General features: G+C 60.9%; 2 protein-coding genes across 2 annotated transcripts; one reads left to right on the top strand and one right to left on the bottom strand.

The window, feature by feature from the left end:
* Positions 1-2,893: 2,893 nt before the first annotated feature.
* On the bottom strand, positions 2,894-8,265 carry FBXO2 (F-box protein 2). The gene is made up of 6 exons (XM_004425582.2): positions 8,178-8,265; positions 4,771-5,139; positions 4,226-4,355; positions 4,062-4,157; positions 3,538-3,676; positions 2,894-3,320 (listed from the first exon to the last, which is right to left on the bottom strand). The coding sequence occupies exons 1-6, from the start codon at positions 8,197-8,199 to the stop codon at positions 3,186-3,188; spliced, it is 891 nt and encodes a 296-aa protein (XP_004425639.1). The 5' UTR covers positions 8,200-8,265; the 3' UTR covers positions 2,894-3,185.
* A 427-nt stretch (positions 8,266-8,692) lies between these two features.
* LOC101392870 (F-box only protein 44) lies at positions 8,693-14,508 on the top strand. Its single transcript, XM_087446827.1, has 6 exons — positions 8,693-8,751; positions 9,644-9,931; positions 11,329-11,455; positions 11,602-11,697; positions 11,805-11,940; positions 13,371-14,508. Exons 2-6 carry the CDS (start codon positions 9,667-9,669, stop codon positions 13,512-13,514), a joined length of 768 nt encoding a protein of 255 aa, XP_087302953.1. The 5' UTR covers positions 8,693-8,751; positions 9,644-9,666; the 3' UTR covers positions 13,515-14,508.
* Positions 14,509-14,752: the final 244 nt, after the last annotated feature.

The following is a 14,752-nucleotide window of genomic DNA, read 5'->3' as shown; positions in this document are numbered from 1 at the left end:
CTGCTCACCTTGACCAAGGCAGCACTCCCACCCTCCCTCTCTGCTTTGCTTGCTGTACTACAGAGGTCAAGTGCCTAAGTGGCTGAGTAGAATTCCAGTTCCACTACTTTTGGCAGTGTGGCCTCAGGCAAGTCGCTTAACCTCTCTGTGCTTCAGTTTTCTCATCTGTAAAAATGGAAGTAATAATAGTTCCCACTTCATAAGGTTATGACGATGAGTCAATATATATAAAGCCCTTAGCGTAGTGCCTGGTGTGTATAAGTCCTCTATCCTGTTGGTAATTATCTTATTCACTTATGTAGCTGCTCGTGTTCACGTTTCTCCCCTAGACTGCATATTCCAGGAAGGTGGAGGCCTTGTCTTTTCTATCCCTGCCTGGCAGACAGTCGGTGCTCAGTATCGATTGATTAGAAAGGACCTTAGGGGACATGCAGGCCTCTCTCCCCTTAGCTGATGTCCCCGTGCCACTGAGAGAAGTGCCCAGCCTGTCTGCTGTCTCTGGCTTCCACATCCCCACTGTCGGAGAGGGCCCTGAGGCGCCCCCTGCTGGACAGTGTGCAGGTTTCTCCCTGAAGGAAGCTGGTGTCTACCGTCCTATGGCTGTCAAGGTTCCAGCCGGGTGGATCTGCCCTCTAGAGTAGGGGACAACAAAGCTGAGGGGTTGAGAGCGTGCTCTGGAGCCAGATGCGCCTGGATCGGAATTGGTGCTTCTCCAGTTACTGTGTGTCACATGCCAGGAAAGTCTCTTGTCCTCAGTCTCCTGTGCAGAAGGAAAGAACAGTGCCCTCTCCCCCTTCCCCATCTTCCCCTGGGTTCCGGGGGTGGCGTGACAGGACGTGCCCTGTGCAGTGAGCCCTGCAGGCCCCCCTCCCACCACAGCAGCAGCCCTTTGGTGACCCGGGAGCAGCTGTCTCACCTTCCCGTGCTAAATACCACCGGTGTATCTAATTGTCCCTCCAGTGAGAAACACTCAGGGACAGGGGGTCTGGACCACCCATTATCCGAGCCCCTCAGGTCTCCTCGGTGAGCCCCGTGCCCTGCAGAGAGACCACAGCAGCCTCAGGACAAAGAATCCGGCCTCTGGGCTTCTGGCTCCTTCCTCTGAGAGCAGGTAGTTGGCTGGGGGTGGCCTTGCTGGGCCTGCACCCTCCCACTCACCGCACCCCCTGCCCCCTGGCTGCTCTGGCTCCCCCGTCATGGCCCCAGAGGCCGAGGCTTCCCTGGGCCTCCCCTACCTCTCTCCACACTTGTTCCCCGCCCTCACCAGTGCCCTCTGCTTCTGCTGCTGGCCACAGACACTGCGGCTCCTATATTTCCAACCCAGGGCCCCAGGCCACTCACAGGCCTCCTTCCTGAATGCCCCATGGGGAGAGCTCCCCCCACTGCAGCACCTTTCATGACCCATATTCCTGCCCTGACATCTAGTCCTCACAGGCACCCGGACCCGGACTCCGGGCTCTCACGCCCACTGCATCTCTCGTCCAGCCTCCTCCTGCAGCCCCAGCGTGGGCTCTGGTCCTCTCCCGACTCATCCCCATCTGGCTGCCCGCACGCCGGTCCTAGTCCCCTGCCCCAAAGCATTGCCTTGCCTGTTACTCCTTTACTAAAACCTGGGAGCTCACAGGGGTCACCCTCCTCCTTCATGGCTCCTCATCAAACTGGGCCCTGAGGGCCAGGCATCTCTTCCCATCAGATCGGCAACTTGGGTGGGTGTGGACGATGCCTGCCCCCCGGACTGCGACATCCCCTAGAAAGGACTGAGGGGGCCCACAGGGCAGGGGCTGTGCCTCCACCTTCAGGCTGGGAGTTCTCAGGGACTTCTCTCCCCTGTCAGACTGAGGATGGCCCCCACAGCAGGGACTATGCCTCCACCATTAGACCGGAGCCCCCAGGGCACTGGACAGACCCCTTCCCAGGGTGCCCCATCCTCGATGTGTCCAGGCTGGTGACTCTTCCCAGGACAAGAAGTGTCTTACTCACCCCTGCAACTTCAGGGCCCTGCACAGAGCCTGGCCTGGCCTTGGGGCTTCAGGAATTGTAAATGAATGAATGAGGGAATGAATGAACCAGTGAGCAAGTGCAGGCAGGCCCCAGCAGGTGGCACCAGGGCTCAGAATCAAAGGAGAGTCGAAGGGGCGTGGGGATTTTATTGGTCACCACTTTGGAGAGGAGAGCAGATTCAAGACGCTGGACCACCCCCAGGACCAGCAGCCGAGAGTCCTGGGGAGGGGCTGGGTTTCAGAGCTGCTGGGGAGGCCTGGCACAGAGCCTGGCACAGAAAGAGAGAGCCTGGCACAGAGCTTGGCCCCACACCCGTCCTACCTCCCCTCCCCTCCAACCAGTGCCTCTGGGCAGGGCTTGGAAAATGACCCATGAGACCGGGTGCTAATGACTCCTGTGCAATCCAATACCAGATCAGGGAGGACAGCACGAAGCGGGCATGGACTGAAGAGGGACACAAGCTGACCCCTTCTGTGCTCCCCCATCCCCCACCCCCCATCCCCCACTGGGCCCCTGGCATCCATCCCCGGGCCCAGGAGAATCTGCACCCAGACCGCATGCTGCCCCACCCACCATCCCGCCTTCAGAAAGGAATGGAGAGCGGGATCAAGAGAGGCCTGGAGACCAGCCCCCCTCACACACCCTCTTCTGGCCTCTGGGCAGCTTGGGTGTCAGTCAGGCGCCAGGCCCAGCTCCCGGCTCCTTGGCCTCACAATCCCAGCCTTTGTCCGGCCAGCCCAGGCCTGGCCAGCTCTGCACTGGCCCAAGGGCGCCTGGAAACCCGAGCAGCTGGAGCCCCACCAAGTATTTTTCCAGGCTGGGCCAGGGGCCCTCAGGAGACAGAGAAGGATGGGTAGGGAAGGGTGTTCATTCATCCGTTTGTTCATTCATCCTTCCTTGGACAAATAATATTTATTGAGCGCCCACTTTGTGGCAGGCACTGTGCTAGGTGCGGGGGATTCAGCGGTGGGCCCGGACCAGGCCCACGCCCTCACCCATCTCCTGTTCTAGACGCAAATATATGCCAACCAAACCCTCTCTCCCGGTGTGGGGGCTGGGCTTGGAGTGAGGGGCGGGAGAGGAGTGCATGGGGGTGGGGAAGGTGAGGATGCTACTGACTAAGGCTGTCTACCCCGGGCCTTTGCCCAGGTAGGGCAGCTGGGGGAGGCCGCAGGAGGGGTCACTCAGGGCTCCACCCACACGCTGCTGTTGGTCACCCGGGCCCCGAACCAGCCCTTCCAGTAGACGGAGTCCTGCCCCCCGTGCTCGAAGCGGACGAAGCGGACGCCGGGCCCGTAGTCGGTGAAGGTGTGGGAGATCTGGGGGGGCCGGGTAGGGAGGTCAGCTCGGACCCTGAGGCCTCCGCCAGCGACCCCACTCCGGGCGCGACGACCCGTCTCCACCCGCCTGGATTTCTGAGCCCCGGGTCGGCCCACCGCGGCTCTCCCGCTCCAGTGGGCGGGGCCCACGAGCCCCGCCCCCCGCGCCCAGGCCCCGCCCCGCCGCCGCCGCCCCCGCCCCCCCTCCCCGCCTCACCTCGATCCAGCCCGCGTCGTCGCTGTCCGGCGGCACTGCCACCTGCCCGCTGTCGAACTCGGCCAGCACGTCCTCGTGCTCCGACAGCAGCTTCACCGTGAGCTCGTACAGGCAGCCGGCGTCGCTGCGGCCCGAGTACCTGCCCCGGGGGAGGGAGCCGGGCCGGCCTCAGCCCTGCCGAGCGGTACCGCGGCCGGCCTTCTGCGGAAGGTAGCCCTGCCGGCCGCGACTGCCCATGGCCCCATTTTACAGACAGGGAAGCTGAGGCCAGAGAGAGAAAGTGACCCGCCCCAGGACTAAACCCCAGGTGGCCCAGACCCAACCTTGGGGCCAAAGCCAGCCCACAGAGACACGTTTTGTTTGGACCACAGATGGATATTAAAACACAAAAAACATGCCAACATTAAAACTCAGGAAGGGCGGTGGACTTCCACCTTCTCCTGAAAACCCGTGGCTCGTTTGCCCCTCCCCCTGTTTCCCCCAAAGCCCCGCAGAGCCCCAGCCCGGCTCCCACCGCCCCTCACCAGTCCTTCACCACGATGGCCGGCTGAGTGGTGTCCAGCAGCTCCTCCCAGTAGCCCTCAGCCTGCAGGTCGATGACCTGCGCTTTGCGACACCACCTGGGGGAACTGAGTCAGGACGGAGTGGAGGCCCCTCCCCCTCCTCCCCTCCATGACCCTCTCCTTACTCAAAGGAGGAGGCGAAGAACTTCTTGACGCTGTCGTCGTGGACGAACTCCACCCCACAGTCTCCGGGCAGCTCCTCCACCCTCCAGCCGTCCCCACCGTGCTCCACGTCGCACCAGCCCTCCAAGTCCTCTGCAGGAACACGACAGCCCCACCCTGGTCACCCAGTCCCCGCTGACGGTGCAGCGGCGCTAGCTTTCGCCCCTGTAGTGGGGGGCCGGGCGCACGTGCTATCTCATGGTGTCGCGGTGGGCAGGTGATGGGGGGGGAATGGTAAGCGCTTCCCGTTTGTCCCCAGATTCTGCCCCCTGGGACGGTCCTCCACAGGGCCTGTCCTGCCCCAGCTCACTGAGGGTGGAAGGAGCCGGGAAAGAGACCCCGAGGGAGCAGGCGGCGGGGAGATAACAGTACAGTATTTATTGGGGCTACTCTGTGCTGGGCACTGCGCCAAGAGCGTTATCTCACTTGACCCTCCAAGCAGGCTGGCCCATTTTACAGATGGAGAAACTGAGCTCCCCAGCCCAGGTAACGGGGCGTGACCCCTCACCTTCCCCGCACGGGTTGCGCAGCAGGTTGCGCCGCCTCTTGCTCAGGAAGTAGAACTGCTGCCAGTGGTCGCGCTCGTCCTCGGCGCCGCCCGCGGGCACCAGCCCCTCCTGCTGGCACTTGAGCAGCCACAGGGGGGCGCCGTCCACCAGCTCCTTCCAGCGCAGGCACACCAGGCGGCAGGCCTGCACCAGCTCGGCGGCCGGCAGCTCGGCCAGCACGCGCAGCAGCAGCGGCTCGGGCAGCTCGTCCAGGTAGGCCGCCTCCTCCTCCTCCTCCGCGGGCCGCTCCTCGCCGGCGCTCGCCTCCTCCGCGCTCGCCTCCTCCTGCTGCTCCTCCGGGCTCGCCTCCTCCGGCTGGCCCACGCTCTCTGCGGGAGGGGCGGGGGAGGGCTGTGACGCCCCCCAGACTGTCCCCCTCCACGGCCCAGAACCGCGAGTGTCGGGTATCCGCCCCCACCCACCCTCGGACCATCCGCAGCTGGGGCCCCTCGGAGGAGGCCTACGGGGGCCGGGGCGCAGACCAGCCCCAAGTCCGAAGAGCGGCCTCAGAGGCCTCAGTTTCCCCTGCAGGGGCTGTAAACCCCATACTTGAGCAGATGACAGCAACTGATAATATTATTAACGGCATCCATCTACAGCACTGCCTTCACGTTTCACCCAGGAACTCCTTTCATCCTCCCAACCACCCTCCGAGATCCCTGCTCCCGTCACCTCCTCAGGGGAGCCCTCCAGACTTCCCCCATGACATCCTCTCACCATCCCGAGTTCCCGTCCTTCCTAGCTTTTGTCCCAGGGTGTGATGGTTTATGAACACTTTTCTCAGGACTAGACTGAGGGCATGAGGGCAGGAACGGGGGCTGGGAAACTCACTGCCTCATCCCCAGTGCCTGGCATCTGGCACCCTGCCTGGCACACGGGCAGCAGCTAATGTTTACTGGGCACTTAGTAAGTGTCAGGCACTGCTCTAAGCATTTTAACGTCATGTACTCTTTAAATCCTCACAGCATCTCTGTGAGGTTGTTCCTGTTGCCATCCCTATTTCACGGATGAGGAAACTGAGGCACAGGCGGAGGAAACGACCAGGATCACACAGCGAATGAGCAGTTGGAGCCTGGATTTGAACCCAGGCAGTCCGGCTCCAGGGCCACCTTTAACCACCAGCCTCGATAAAATGATCCATTGAATTAGGAGGCACTGTGAGGATTGTGATTTTGCAGATGAAAATGCTCAGGCTCAGAGACGTGAAGTGACTTGCCAAAAGTCACACTGCTAGTGTTAGGGCAGGGGACATGGGATCCGAGGCCTGAAGGGAAGGGAGAACAGGGGTGGAACCCCACCAGCCCCAGCTGTGTGACTTGGGGATGGGGAAGAGGGGCTGTTAAAAGAGACCATGTAATACGTGCGTGGGGAAGGAAGGTTTCTTCCTCCTCCTTTTCCTATCCCTGGCCCTCAGTTTCCTCATCTGTAAAGTGGGGTAATCATTGTGCCAGACCATTTGGACAGTGCTGATGTTCACTCCCCCGAGGAGGGGCAAGGGCATGCTGAATTGTAAGGATGTGGACAGGTGTCAGGAGCCTCAGGCTAGACTGGCCCCTGGATCCCAGCCGGCCTCAGCTGGGCCATCAAAGCCTTGAGTAAGCAGATACCAAGTGCCCAGTGTCTCTGGAGGAGGGAGAGAGAGTGGGGGGGAGACAGGGCCACTCTGGGTGAGGGGGGCGGCCACCGCTTTCAGACCTAGGATGGGGGGTTCCTAAGGGCCAGAGCCTGGAAGGCCGAGGCGGTAGTAGAAACAGGCCGGGCACTGGGGGAGGGAACAGACAGGGCCCAGACCCAAGTGGGCGTTGCCGGGACCCCAGCCTGCCAGCCCTTTACCTCCTCCCATGCAGCAGCATTTTCTCCCCCTGCCACACAGTCAGACCCCCCGAGAGCTGAGTCAGGGTGTACCTCTTCTTGAGACCCGGGGCACACAGTGCGTCCTCAGGAAACCTCATTCAGTGAATCTTATTGCGCTCAGCACTTTCCCTCCATTATTAGCGTTTTCTTGCCACATCTTAATGACGTGGGGCTTTACCCCCTTCCTTTTGGCAAAAAGGAAACTGAGGCCCAGAGGGGCCTAATGGCTTTCCCCAAGTCACTCCGCAGAATAGTGGGAAGGCAGAGGGGAAAATGCTGGGCCCTGAAGCCACATCACCTGCCCGTCCTGCTGCCCACAGCTCTCTGGGGAGCCAGGCCCAGTGTCCTCACCTCTCTACCCCTCCCCCTGCCCTGCCCTGGCCCAGGTGGACACCTGATGCTCCCCCGAAAGGTGCACCTCCCCCAGTCCCCTCTCCTGGCCCCAGGCCTGGCACACTAGGCCCCAGATCTGATTACAGGCCCCCCCACCCTGTCTCAAACACACACAACTCCCCACATTGTTGCTGTCAGAAAGTTATCTGGGCCCTGGACGCCGCCTCCGCGGCTGAATCACTCACCTGGACTGGGCCCCGGAGTCCAGGGAATAGCTGGGCCCTGGGAAAGAGCAGGAGCCCATTCTGGGCCCTATAAAGGGTATGGCCAGGGGGCCTCGGATTGGGGCCAGGGCCTGAAGGAGCTGGGATTTTCAGGGCCAGGAGAGAGGGCTGGGCTACCTGAGTGGGCATGGGTCTGTCTCCTGTTGCCTCCCCCACGCCATGCCCACTCTCAGATGGGCCTGCTGAGGAAGGGGCCAGGGACTCCGCCTGCAGGTCTTGTTCCCACCCTGACTCAGCAGGCCACCCCTACAGGCCCAGGGGGACACTGAGGGATGAGGAGGGGGCATCTTTGGTGCCAGGCAAGATGACTGGGCAGTCTCGGAGGGCCCTGAGCATCGGCAAGAGCTGGCGTCCCAACTCTCCCTCACCGCTGGCCTGGTCCCCACTGGGCATCCAGCCACCCAGATGAAAGGGCAGCCCCTCCAGACAACGGAGCCCAGGAGGAAGGCTGGGATGGGGTGGCGAGAGACCAGGAACCCCAAGAGATCCGTGGGGATTCAGGCAGCTCACAGATCAGAGCTGGCAAAAGGAAGAAGTTGATACAAGAAGAAGGCTTGCAGCCTCCTTCATACCAGATGCGTCCCAGACCCCGGCCCCAGAGACCCTCAGGAGCTGGGAGGTGGGAACGTGGGATTACTCTCATGCTATTTCCTGCGTAAGGGGGACCCAGGAGTCCTCCCTCCCTGCCTGTCACCTCTCGAGGCCTCCTGCCAGACCGAGGGACCAGAGGATCGTGCTCTTTGAGACTGTCTCAAGGGCTTTGCTTGGGTGAAAGTTTGCGGCGCTGGGTCTCGGGATCCCTCTCGCTCTCCGATGCCCCCTCTCTGTCCACTCGCCTGCCTGCCCCTGCCTCCCCTCCCGGGCTGGAGCGAGTGGGTGCGGGCGGCGGCGGCTACCTGGGTCACCGTCTCCGTCCATCGCTGCGAGGACGGTCGCGAGAGGAGGAGGAGCCGGAGCGCTGCGGGGCTGCCGGAGTCCCGCGGCGGCGGCGAGTCCAGGCGCTGCCCGCGTCTGGGTCGGGCCCCGGCCGGCCCTGCCTCTTAAAGGCCCCCGCCCCCGCCCCGCCTTGGCCCCGCGCCCGGACGCCCCGCAGGCCGGAGCGGTCGGCCCCAAGCCTGAGGCTACCGGTTCCTCGGCCGACCCAGGAGGCCGGGACAGGTCGGGAGTCGGTTTTTTTTAATGGGGGGTTCCGATCTGGGGCATCTCCCAGCTCCCTCCGGGGGTGGCTGCCGGGAAGAGGAGGCGAGGGGGCAGGGAGAGTCTGCGCGGTGCGGAGGGTGCGGGGCGCGCGGCCCAGACGGGGGAAGGGGGGAGGGGGGCAGAGCTCCTCCGTCCCCGCCCCCCCGGGGGATTTTCTGACGTCACGGTGGGGGCGGGGCCGGGGCGGGGCCGCATCCTCCGGCGAGCGCAAGCCGCGGCGGGCTCAGCCCCGGCGGCCGAGCGGGATCGCGCGCCGGCGACTGAGCGCAGGTGACCGGCGGGAGTGGGCGCGGGGGTCGCGGCGGCGCGCGGGGTCCAGCGGGCGCGCTCAGCGGTCCCCGGCTGCGCCGCAGTGCGCGGAGGGCGGCCCCGCGCGGACAGGGCCCAGGCCGCCGGGTGCGCGGCGCGGCCTCGAGCCGGGCTGGGGTCGCCATCGATGCCCAGGGACCCGAGCCCCGGCTTTGAGGGACATTTTGAAGCCACAACGCGAAATGGCAGGCCGCAGGGAGACCTGGGGCTGGAGCCCAGCCACGGGGGTGGGGGTGGAGGTATAGGAAAGGCCTTGCCCCCTAGTCCACCCCTTCTCCAGTCCCTGCTGGGCAGATCGTTTCCTCCGCGGTCTTGGGAAAGTCGCTTGAGCCCTTTGGACCTCCGTCTACCCCCACCCCCGAACCTCTCCCCCTCCTCCGTTTTGAGGATGGGAGAGAGAGCGGAGAAGGCACCGGACGGGGCTGCGCATGGTCATTTCCACTCTAAAGATTGTCTGGCCTACTGAAAAAGCCTGGCTGTAGCATCAGAGAAGACTCGAGCTCCTTCCCCGCTCTGCTCCTGTCTCTGTGTCCTTGGGCAGATCCTTCCACCTCTCCTGGCCTCCTTAGCCTCCTTTAGAGGCTGTTGTGAGGTGCCAGGAAAAAAATCACAGCTCACCTTTTACTGAGCGTCTGCTGTGTCACAGGCTCCTTGACCCCTCTCCAGGAGTGAGTACTGCTCCTGGCCCCGTTTCACAGAGGAGGAAACTGAGGCTCAGGGAGGCACGGTGACTTTCCTGAGAGAGTAGATGGCAGAGCTGGAATGGGAACCTCCATCACCACCACGGGGTGCTGCAAATACCAGGTCCCGGGGAGGGGGCCGGGTCTGTAGCGTAGCTTTTCAATAACCACAGGAGAGTGTCCAGAAGGTAGAGCCATGGCCGCGGGGAACATCAACGAGCTGCCTGAGAACATCCTGCTGGAGCTGTTCACGCACGTGCCCGCCCGCCAGCTGCTCCTGCGCTGCCGCCTGGTCTGCAGCCTCTGGCGAGACCTCATCGACCTCGTGACCCTCTGGAAGCGCAAATGCCTGCGTGAGGGCTTCATCACCGAGGACTGGGACCAGCCCGTGGCGGACTGGAAGACCTTCTACTTCCTACGCAGCCTCCACAGGAACCTCCTGCACAACCCGTGTGCTGAAGGTGGGGTGCAGAGTGGGTCTGGCATGCCCCCAACACACACTGTCAGGATACCAGCTAACATTTATTAAGCACTTACTATGAGCCAGGCTTTTGGGCAGTTTAACTCCTTTAATGCTCTCACAATAGTCCTAAGAGGTGGGTACTGTTAGTGTACCCACTTTTCAGAAGGGCAAACGGAGGCCAAGAGGAACATTTCTTTTTTTTTTTTTTAAGATTTTATTTATTTTATTTTTTCCCCCCAAAGCCCCAGTGGATAGTTGTATGTCGTAGCTGCACATCCTTCTAGTTGCTGTATGCGGGACTCGGCCTCAGGATGAACGGAGAAGTGGTGCCTCGATGCGCACCCGGGATCCGAACCCGGGCCACCAGCATCGCAGCGCGCGCGCTTAACCACCAAGCCACAGGGCCGGCCCAAGAGGAACATTTCTTATTCCACTCTTAAGATTACTTCCCCAGTGACCTGGGAGAGGGAATGTTGGCCAGTTGGGACTAACTGTGCCCAAGACACAAGACCAGGAAGTCAGAGCCATATTTTGTTGGCCTCATTCCCTGACTGCAGGGCTAGGCTAGTAGGACTGTCCCAGAGGGCAAAGCGGGCTTTGCTTATGGAAGAATGAGAGATCCAGTCTTCTTTCCAGCACGTTACAACAACAGGTAAAACAGGACTTCTACAGTCATCAGAGTTCCCTGTTTCCCTTGCTGTGTTATAACTTGTCAGCTAGACACTGGGATGGGAATCTCATTCTCCATTCTGTGGCCACTTCTGGAGCAGAATGATGAGACAACCCCAAGCTCTCCAGAGCTTTCAGATGCCTCACTTGACTCCCCAACAGCCATGTTCTGGACCAGCAGTTGGCACCTATGGTCCATGAGCCAGATCTGGCCCAGGAGCTAAGAACAGTTTTTACGGGTTTAAAGGGTTATTTTTTTTAAAAAAAGACTATGTGATAGAGCCAGTCTGTAGCCCACAGAACCTAAAATATTTGGCCCTTTACAGAAAAAGTTTGCCAGCTCCTGTTCTTGACCCCAGTTGACAGAGGACAAAACCAAGGCTCAGAGAGGGAAAGCAACTTGCCTAAGGTCACACAGCCCAGACTAGAGCTCGGACTAGACCCAGATCTATCTGGCCGGTGTCAGAGTGTTCTCCATCACAGAATGGGGCTGGTCGTTCACATCATCACGGGTCTCAGGATTCCCAGTGGAAATCACTTACCATGGTGCCTGGCACACAGGAAGCACCTAACACGAGGCGAGCACCGTTGGTCTGCAGTGTCCCACAGCATGGGGCTTGAGAGCAGCTGCCGAGATCCAGGGAGAGGAGCCTGGAACAAGGGGCACTTGGGGGAAGGTGACCAGTGGCTGGCTTCCCTTTAATGTGAACTCTGCTTTCCCACCAGAGGGGTTTGAGTTCTGGAGCCTGGACGTGAACGGCGGCGACGAGTGGAAAGTGGAGGATCTCTCTAGAGACCAGAGGAAGGAATTCCCCAATGACCAGGTCAAGAAATACTTCGTGACTTCTTATTAGTAAGATCCAAGGCTGGGGGTCTCGGGGTGGGGGGAAGCCTAAGTCACTGCACCCTGGGGTCGCTCCTGCTCTGGGAGGGGCAGTCCGAGCCCCCCAGTGCCCTCGTGGTGAGCCCCAGCCCCTCCCACCCCTCCACCCGCCCCAGCACCTGCCTCAAGTCCCAGGTGGTGGACCTCAAGGCTGAAGGGTATTGGGAGGAGCTGATGGACACCACACGGCCGGACATCGAGGTCAAGGACTGGTGAGTGCCTGGGGCGAGGGTCTGGGGGGGGGCCTGCCACTCAGGCGCCCCACCCCCACCCTGCCCCCCATCTCTGAGGCCCTGACAGGCCCTCCCTCTGCCTGCAGGTTCGCAGCCAGGCCGGACTGCGGGTCCAAGTACCAGCTGAGTGTTCAGCTCCTGTCATCAGCGCATGCGCCTCTGGGGACCTTCCAGCCAGACCCGGCAACGATCCAGCAGAAGAGTGATGCCAAGTGGAGGGAGGTGTGTGTGCCGGGACGGGGGCGAGGGGCGCCGCCCGAGGCTGAGACTGCAGTCGGACTGGCCTGGGTTCACATCCCAGCTCTGCCGCTGCTCACCTGGGCTTTGGCTTTTCTGAGCTCTGAAGATGTCAGAGAAATGATGCTGGGAAAGCCATGTTCAAAAAGGTCAACTATTGGGGCCGGCCCGGTGGCGCAAGCGGTTGGGTGCGCGCGCTCCGCTGCAGCGGCCTGGGGTTCGCTGGTTCGGATCCCGGGCGCGCACCGACGCACTGCTTTGGCAAGCCATGCTGTGGTGGCGTCCCATATAAAGTGGAGGAGGATGGGCACGGATGTTAGCCCAGGGCCGTCTTCCTCGGCAAAAAAAGAGGAGGATTGGCGGGTGTTAGCACAGGGCTGATCTCCTCACAAAAAAAAAGAAAAAAGGTCAACTATTACTGATTACTAGTATCAGTTATTATTATTCTCTAGACCAGGGGTCAGCAAATGTATACTTAAAATGTTAGATACAGGGGCTGGCCCGGTGGCACAAGCGGTTAAGTATGCGCACTCCGCTGCAGCGGCCCAGGGTTCGGCGGCTCGGATCCCGGGCGCGCACCGACGCACCGCTTGTCAAGCCGTGCTGTGACAGCATCCCATATAAAGTAGAGGAAGATGGGCATGGACGTTAGGCCAGGGCCAGTCTTCCTCAGCAAAAAGAGGAGGATTGGCAGATGTTAGCTCAGGGCCGATCTTCCTCACAAAAAAAAAAATGTTAGATACAAATTTTTAGGCTTTGCAGGCCGTACTGCCTCACAACTACAACTCTTCAACTCTGCCATTCTGCGGTGAAAATAGCTTTAGCAAATGGACACGGCTGTGTTCCAATAAAACTTTATTTACAAAAACAGGCAGTGCCCCCCCCCCCACAGGCCAGTTTGCCAACTCCTGATCTAGACCAGTGCTGTCCAACAGAACTTTCTGCAGTGATAGAAATAGTGTGTGTCTGCACTGCCCAGTACGGTAGCCACTAGCCACATGTGACCGTTCAACACTTAATAAGAGCCAGTTCCTCATGCGACTAAGGGAGTAGAGTTTTAATTTTATCTAATTCTAATTAATTTTAACTTAAATCATCACATGTGCCTAGTGATGACCATACTGGACATCCTTTGGCAGCTTGCAAAGTTTCCTTCAGTTCCTTTGAGCTTAACTTAGATAATTCTGTGGAATTGACCCGGCAGGATTTTGCTCCATTTTACAGATGAGGAAACTGAGGCACAGAGAGGGGAGGTGGTCTGCCCAAAATCAGAGTTAGGACTAGAAGTCAGTTCTGCCGACTCCTGGTCCAGCACTAAGACCTCAGCCCCTTCCTTGCTCCCCTGCCCCTCAGGCAGTGCCACCCTCAGGGTCAGCTCCCCTGACCTCTCTCCCTCCCTCTGCCTGCCCCCCCAGGTCTCCCACACGTTCTCCAACTACCCACCCGGCGTCCGCTACATCTGGTTTCAGCACGGCGGCGTGGACACTCACTACTGGGCCGGCTGGTACGGCCCGAGGGTCACCAACAGCAGCATCACCATCAGGCCCCCGCTGCCCTGATGCCCTCAAGCCCCAATCCGCCGAACCCTGACTGGTAAACTGCTATCTGAGAAGGCTGGACTTGGGAATGGGAGGTAGAGGCCAGGCTCCCTCTGACCTCCTAGTTCATCCTTGCCTCCCAGTCACCTCTTCTTTGTGGAACCTCTCGGTTTGTGCAGCACTCACGTGCTGTGGAGGGCCAGCTCTCCACACGAGGTCTCACCCTGAATGATGGTAGGGGAGGCCTGCATGGGCCCCTTTAAGAGAAGGGGCCCCTGAGGTTAGGGAGGTGCAGGGTGTTCCCCCAGGCTCCTCCCCCAGCTTCCTCCGAGGGTGGGTCTCAGATGGCAACACAGATGTGGGTCTTTACCTCCGCCTCCTGGGCCCTTTCTCTCTGTCATCTTTGGGGGCCCTTGGGGCAGGGACAGTCAGGATGTCTGGCAAACCTGTGGTGCAGACACTGGGAGGTGACCATGTAGCTCAGACAGATCTGGGAGTGGAAGATCTGCTGGCCCGTCCTCTGCCCCGTTCCACCACTCCCCAGCTCCCTCACTCTGCCCGCCTGCTCAGAGAGGCTTTGGCCCAGAGGCTCAGGCCTTGCCTGAGATGGGCAGGCCTGGGGTGGGGCAGGGTCCAGGCCAGGTCTGGCCTGTCCTCACTGTCAATGAAGTCCCAGAAGCCAGATGGGTACCAGGTGGGAGCAGGGCTCTCCAGAAGACCCCTGGAATCCTGTGCACAGTTGGTCACCCAGGGCAGGGGAGGGCCAGGACTGGGCCCTGATTTGAGAGCTGGGGCGTGTGAGCCCTGGATGAGCGGGGTTTGCAAGGACCGCCTGTCCACCTCCATGCCTATGCCAGGCTCCCCGTGGCTTGGAGAGCATTCCGAGCCCCCACCCCACCTTTGGAACTGCCACTCTCAGGGCCACCCCACCTCAACCGAGCACCCTTCTGCCTCCAGCAGTGCCCCGATCCTGCCCCTGCTGCATGCGGCCAAATAAAATGTGTTCCCAGCGCAACCTGTGCCCTGTGGTTTCTGGGGGGAAGGCAAGTTTCATGGGAGGTCCTGCCCTGGAACTGCCGAAGGTGTCACACGTATGGCTTCTGTCCAAGGTAGAGAGAGGGGTTAGGGTTTTAGGAGCCAGGCCATTGTAGAACCAGGGTCATGGGAGAGACCCCTCAAGGAGCTGCAGACATCACCCCAGCAGCCCTCCAGTACTGCTAGCTTCCCCTGGAGGCCCGGCCACCAGGCAGGGGGTGGGC

This window comes from Ceratotherium simum, chromosome 22, assembly GCF_057802395.1.
Source record: "Ceratotherium simum simum isolate JZ-2026a chromosome 22, ASM5780239v1, whole genome shotgun sequence".
Taxonomy (NCBI): Eukaryota; Metazoa; Chordata; class Mammalia; order Perissodactyla; family Rhinocerotidae; genus Ceratotherium; species Ceratotherium simum.
This window is presented reverse-complemented; position numbering and strand designations above follow the sequence as displayed.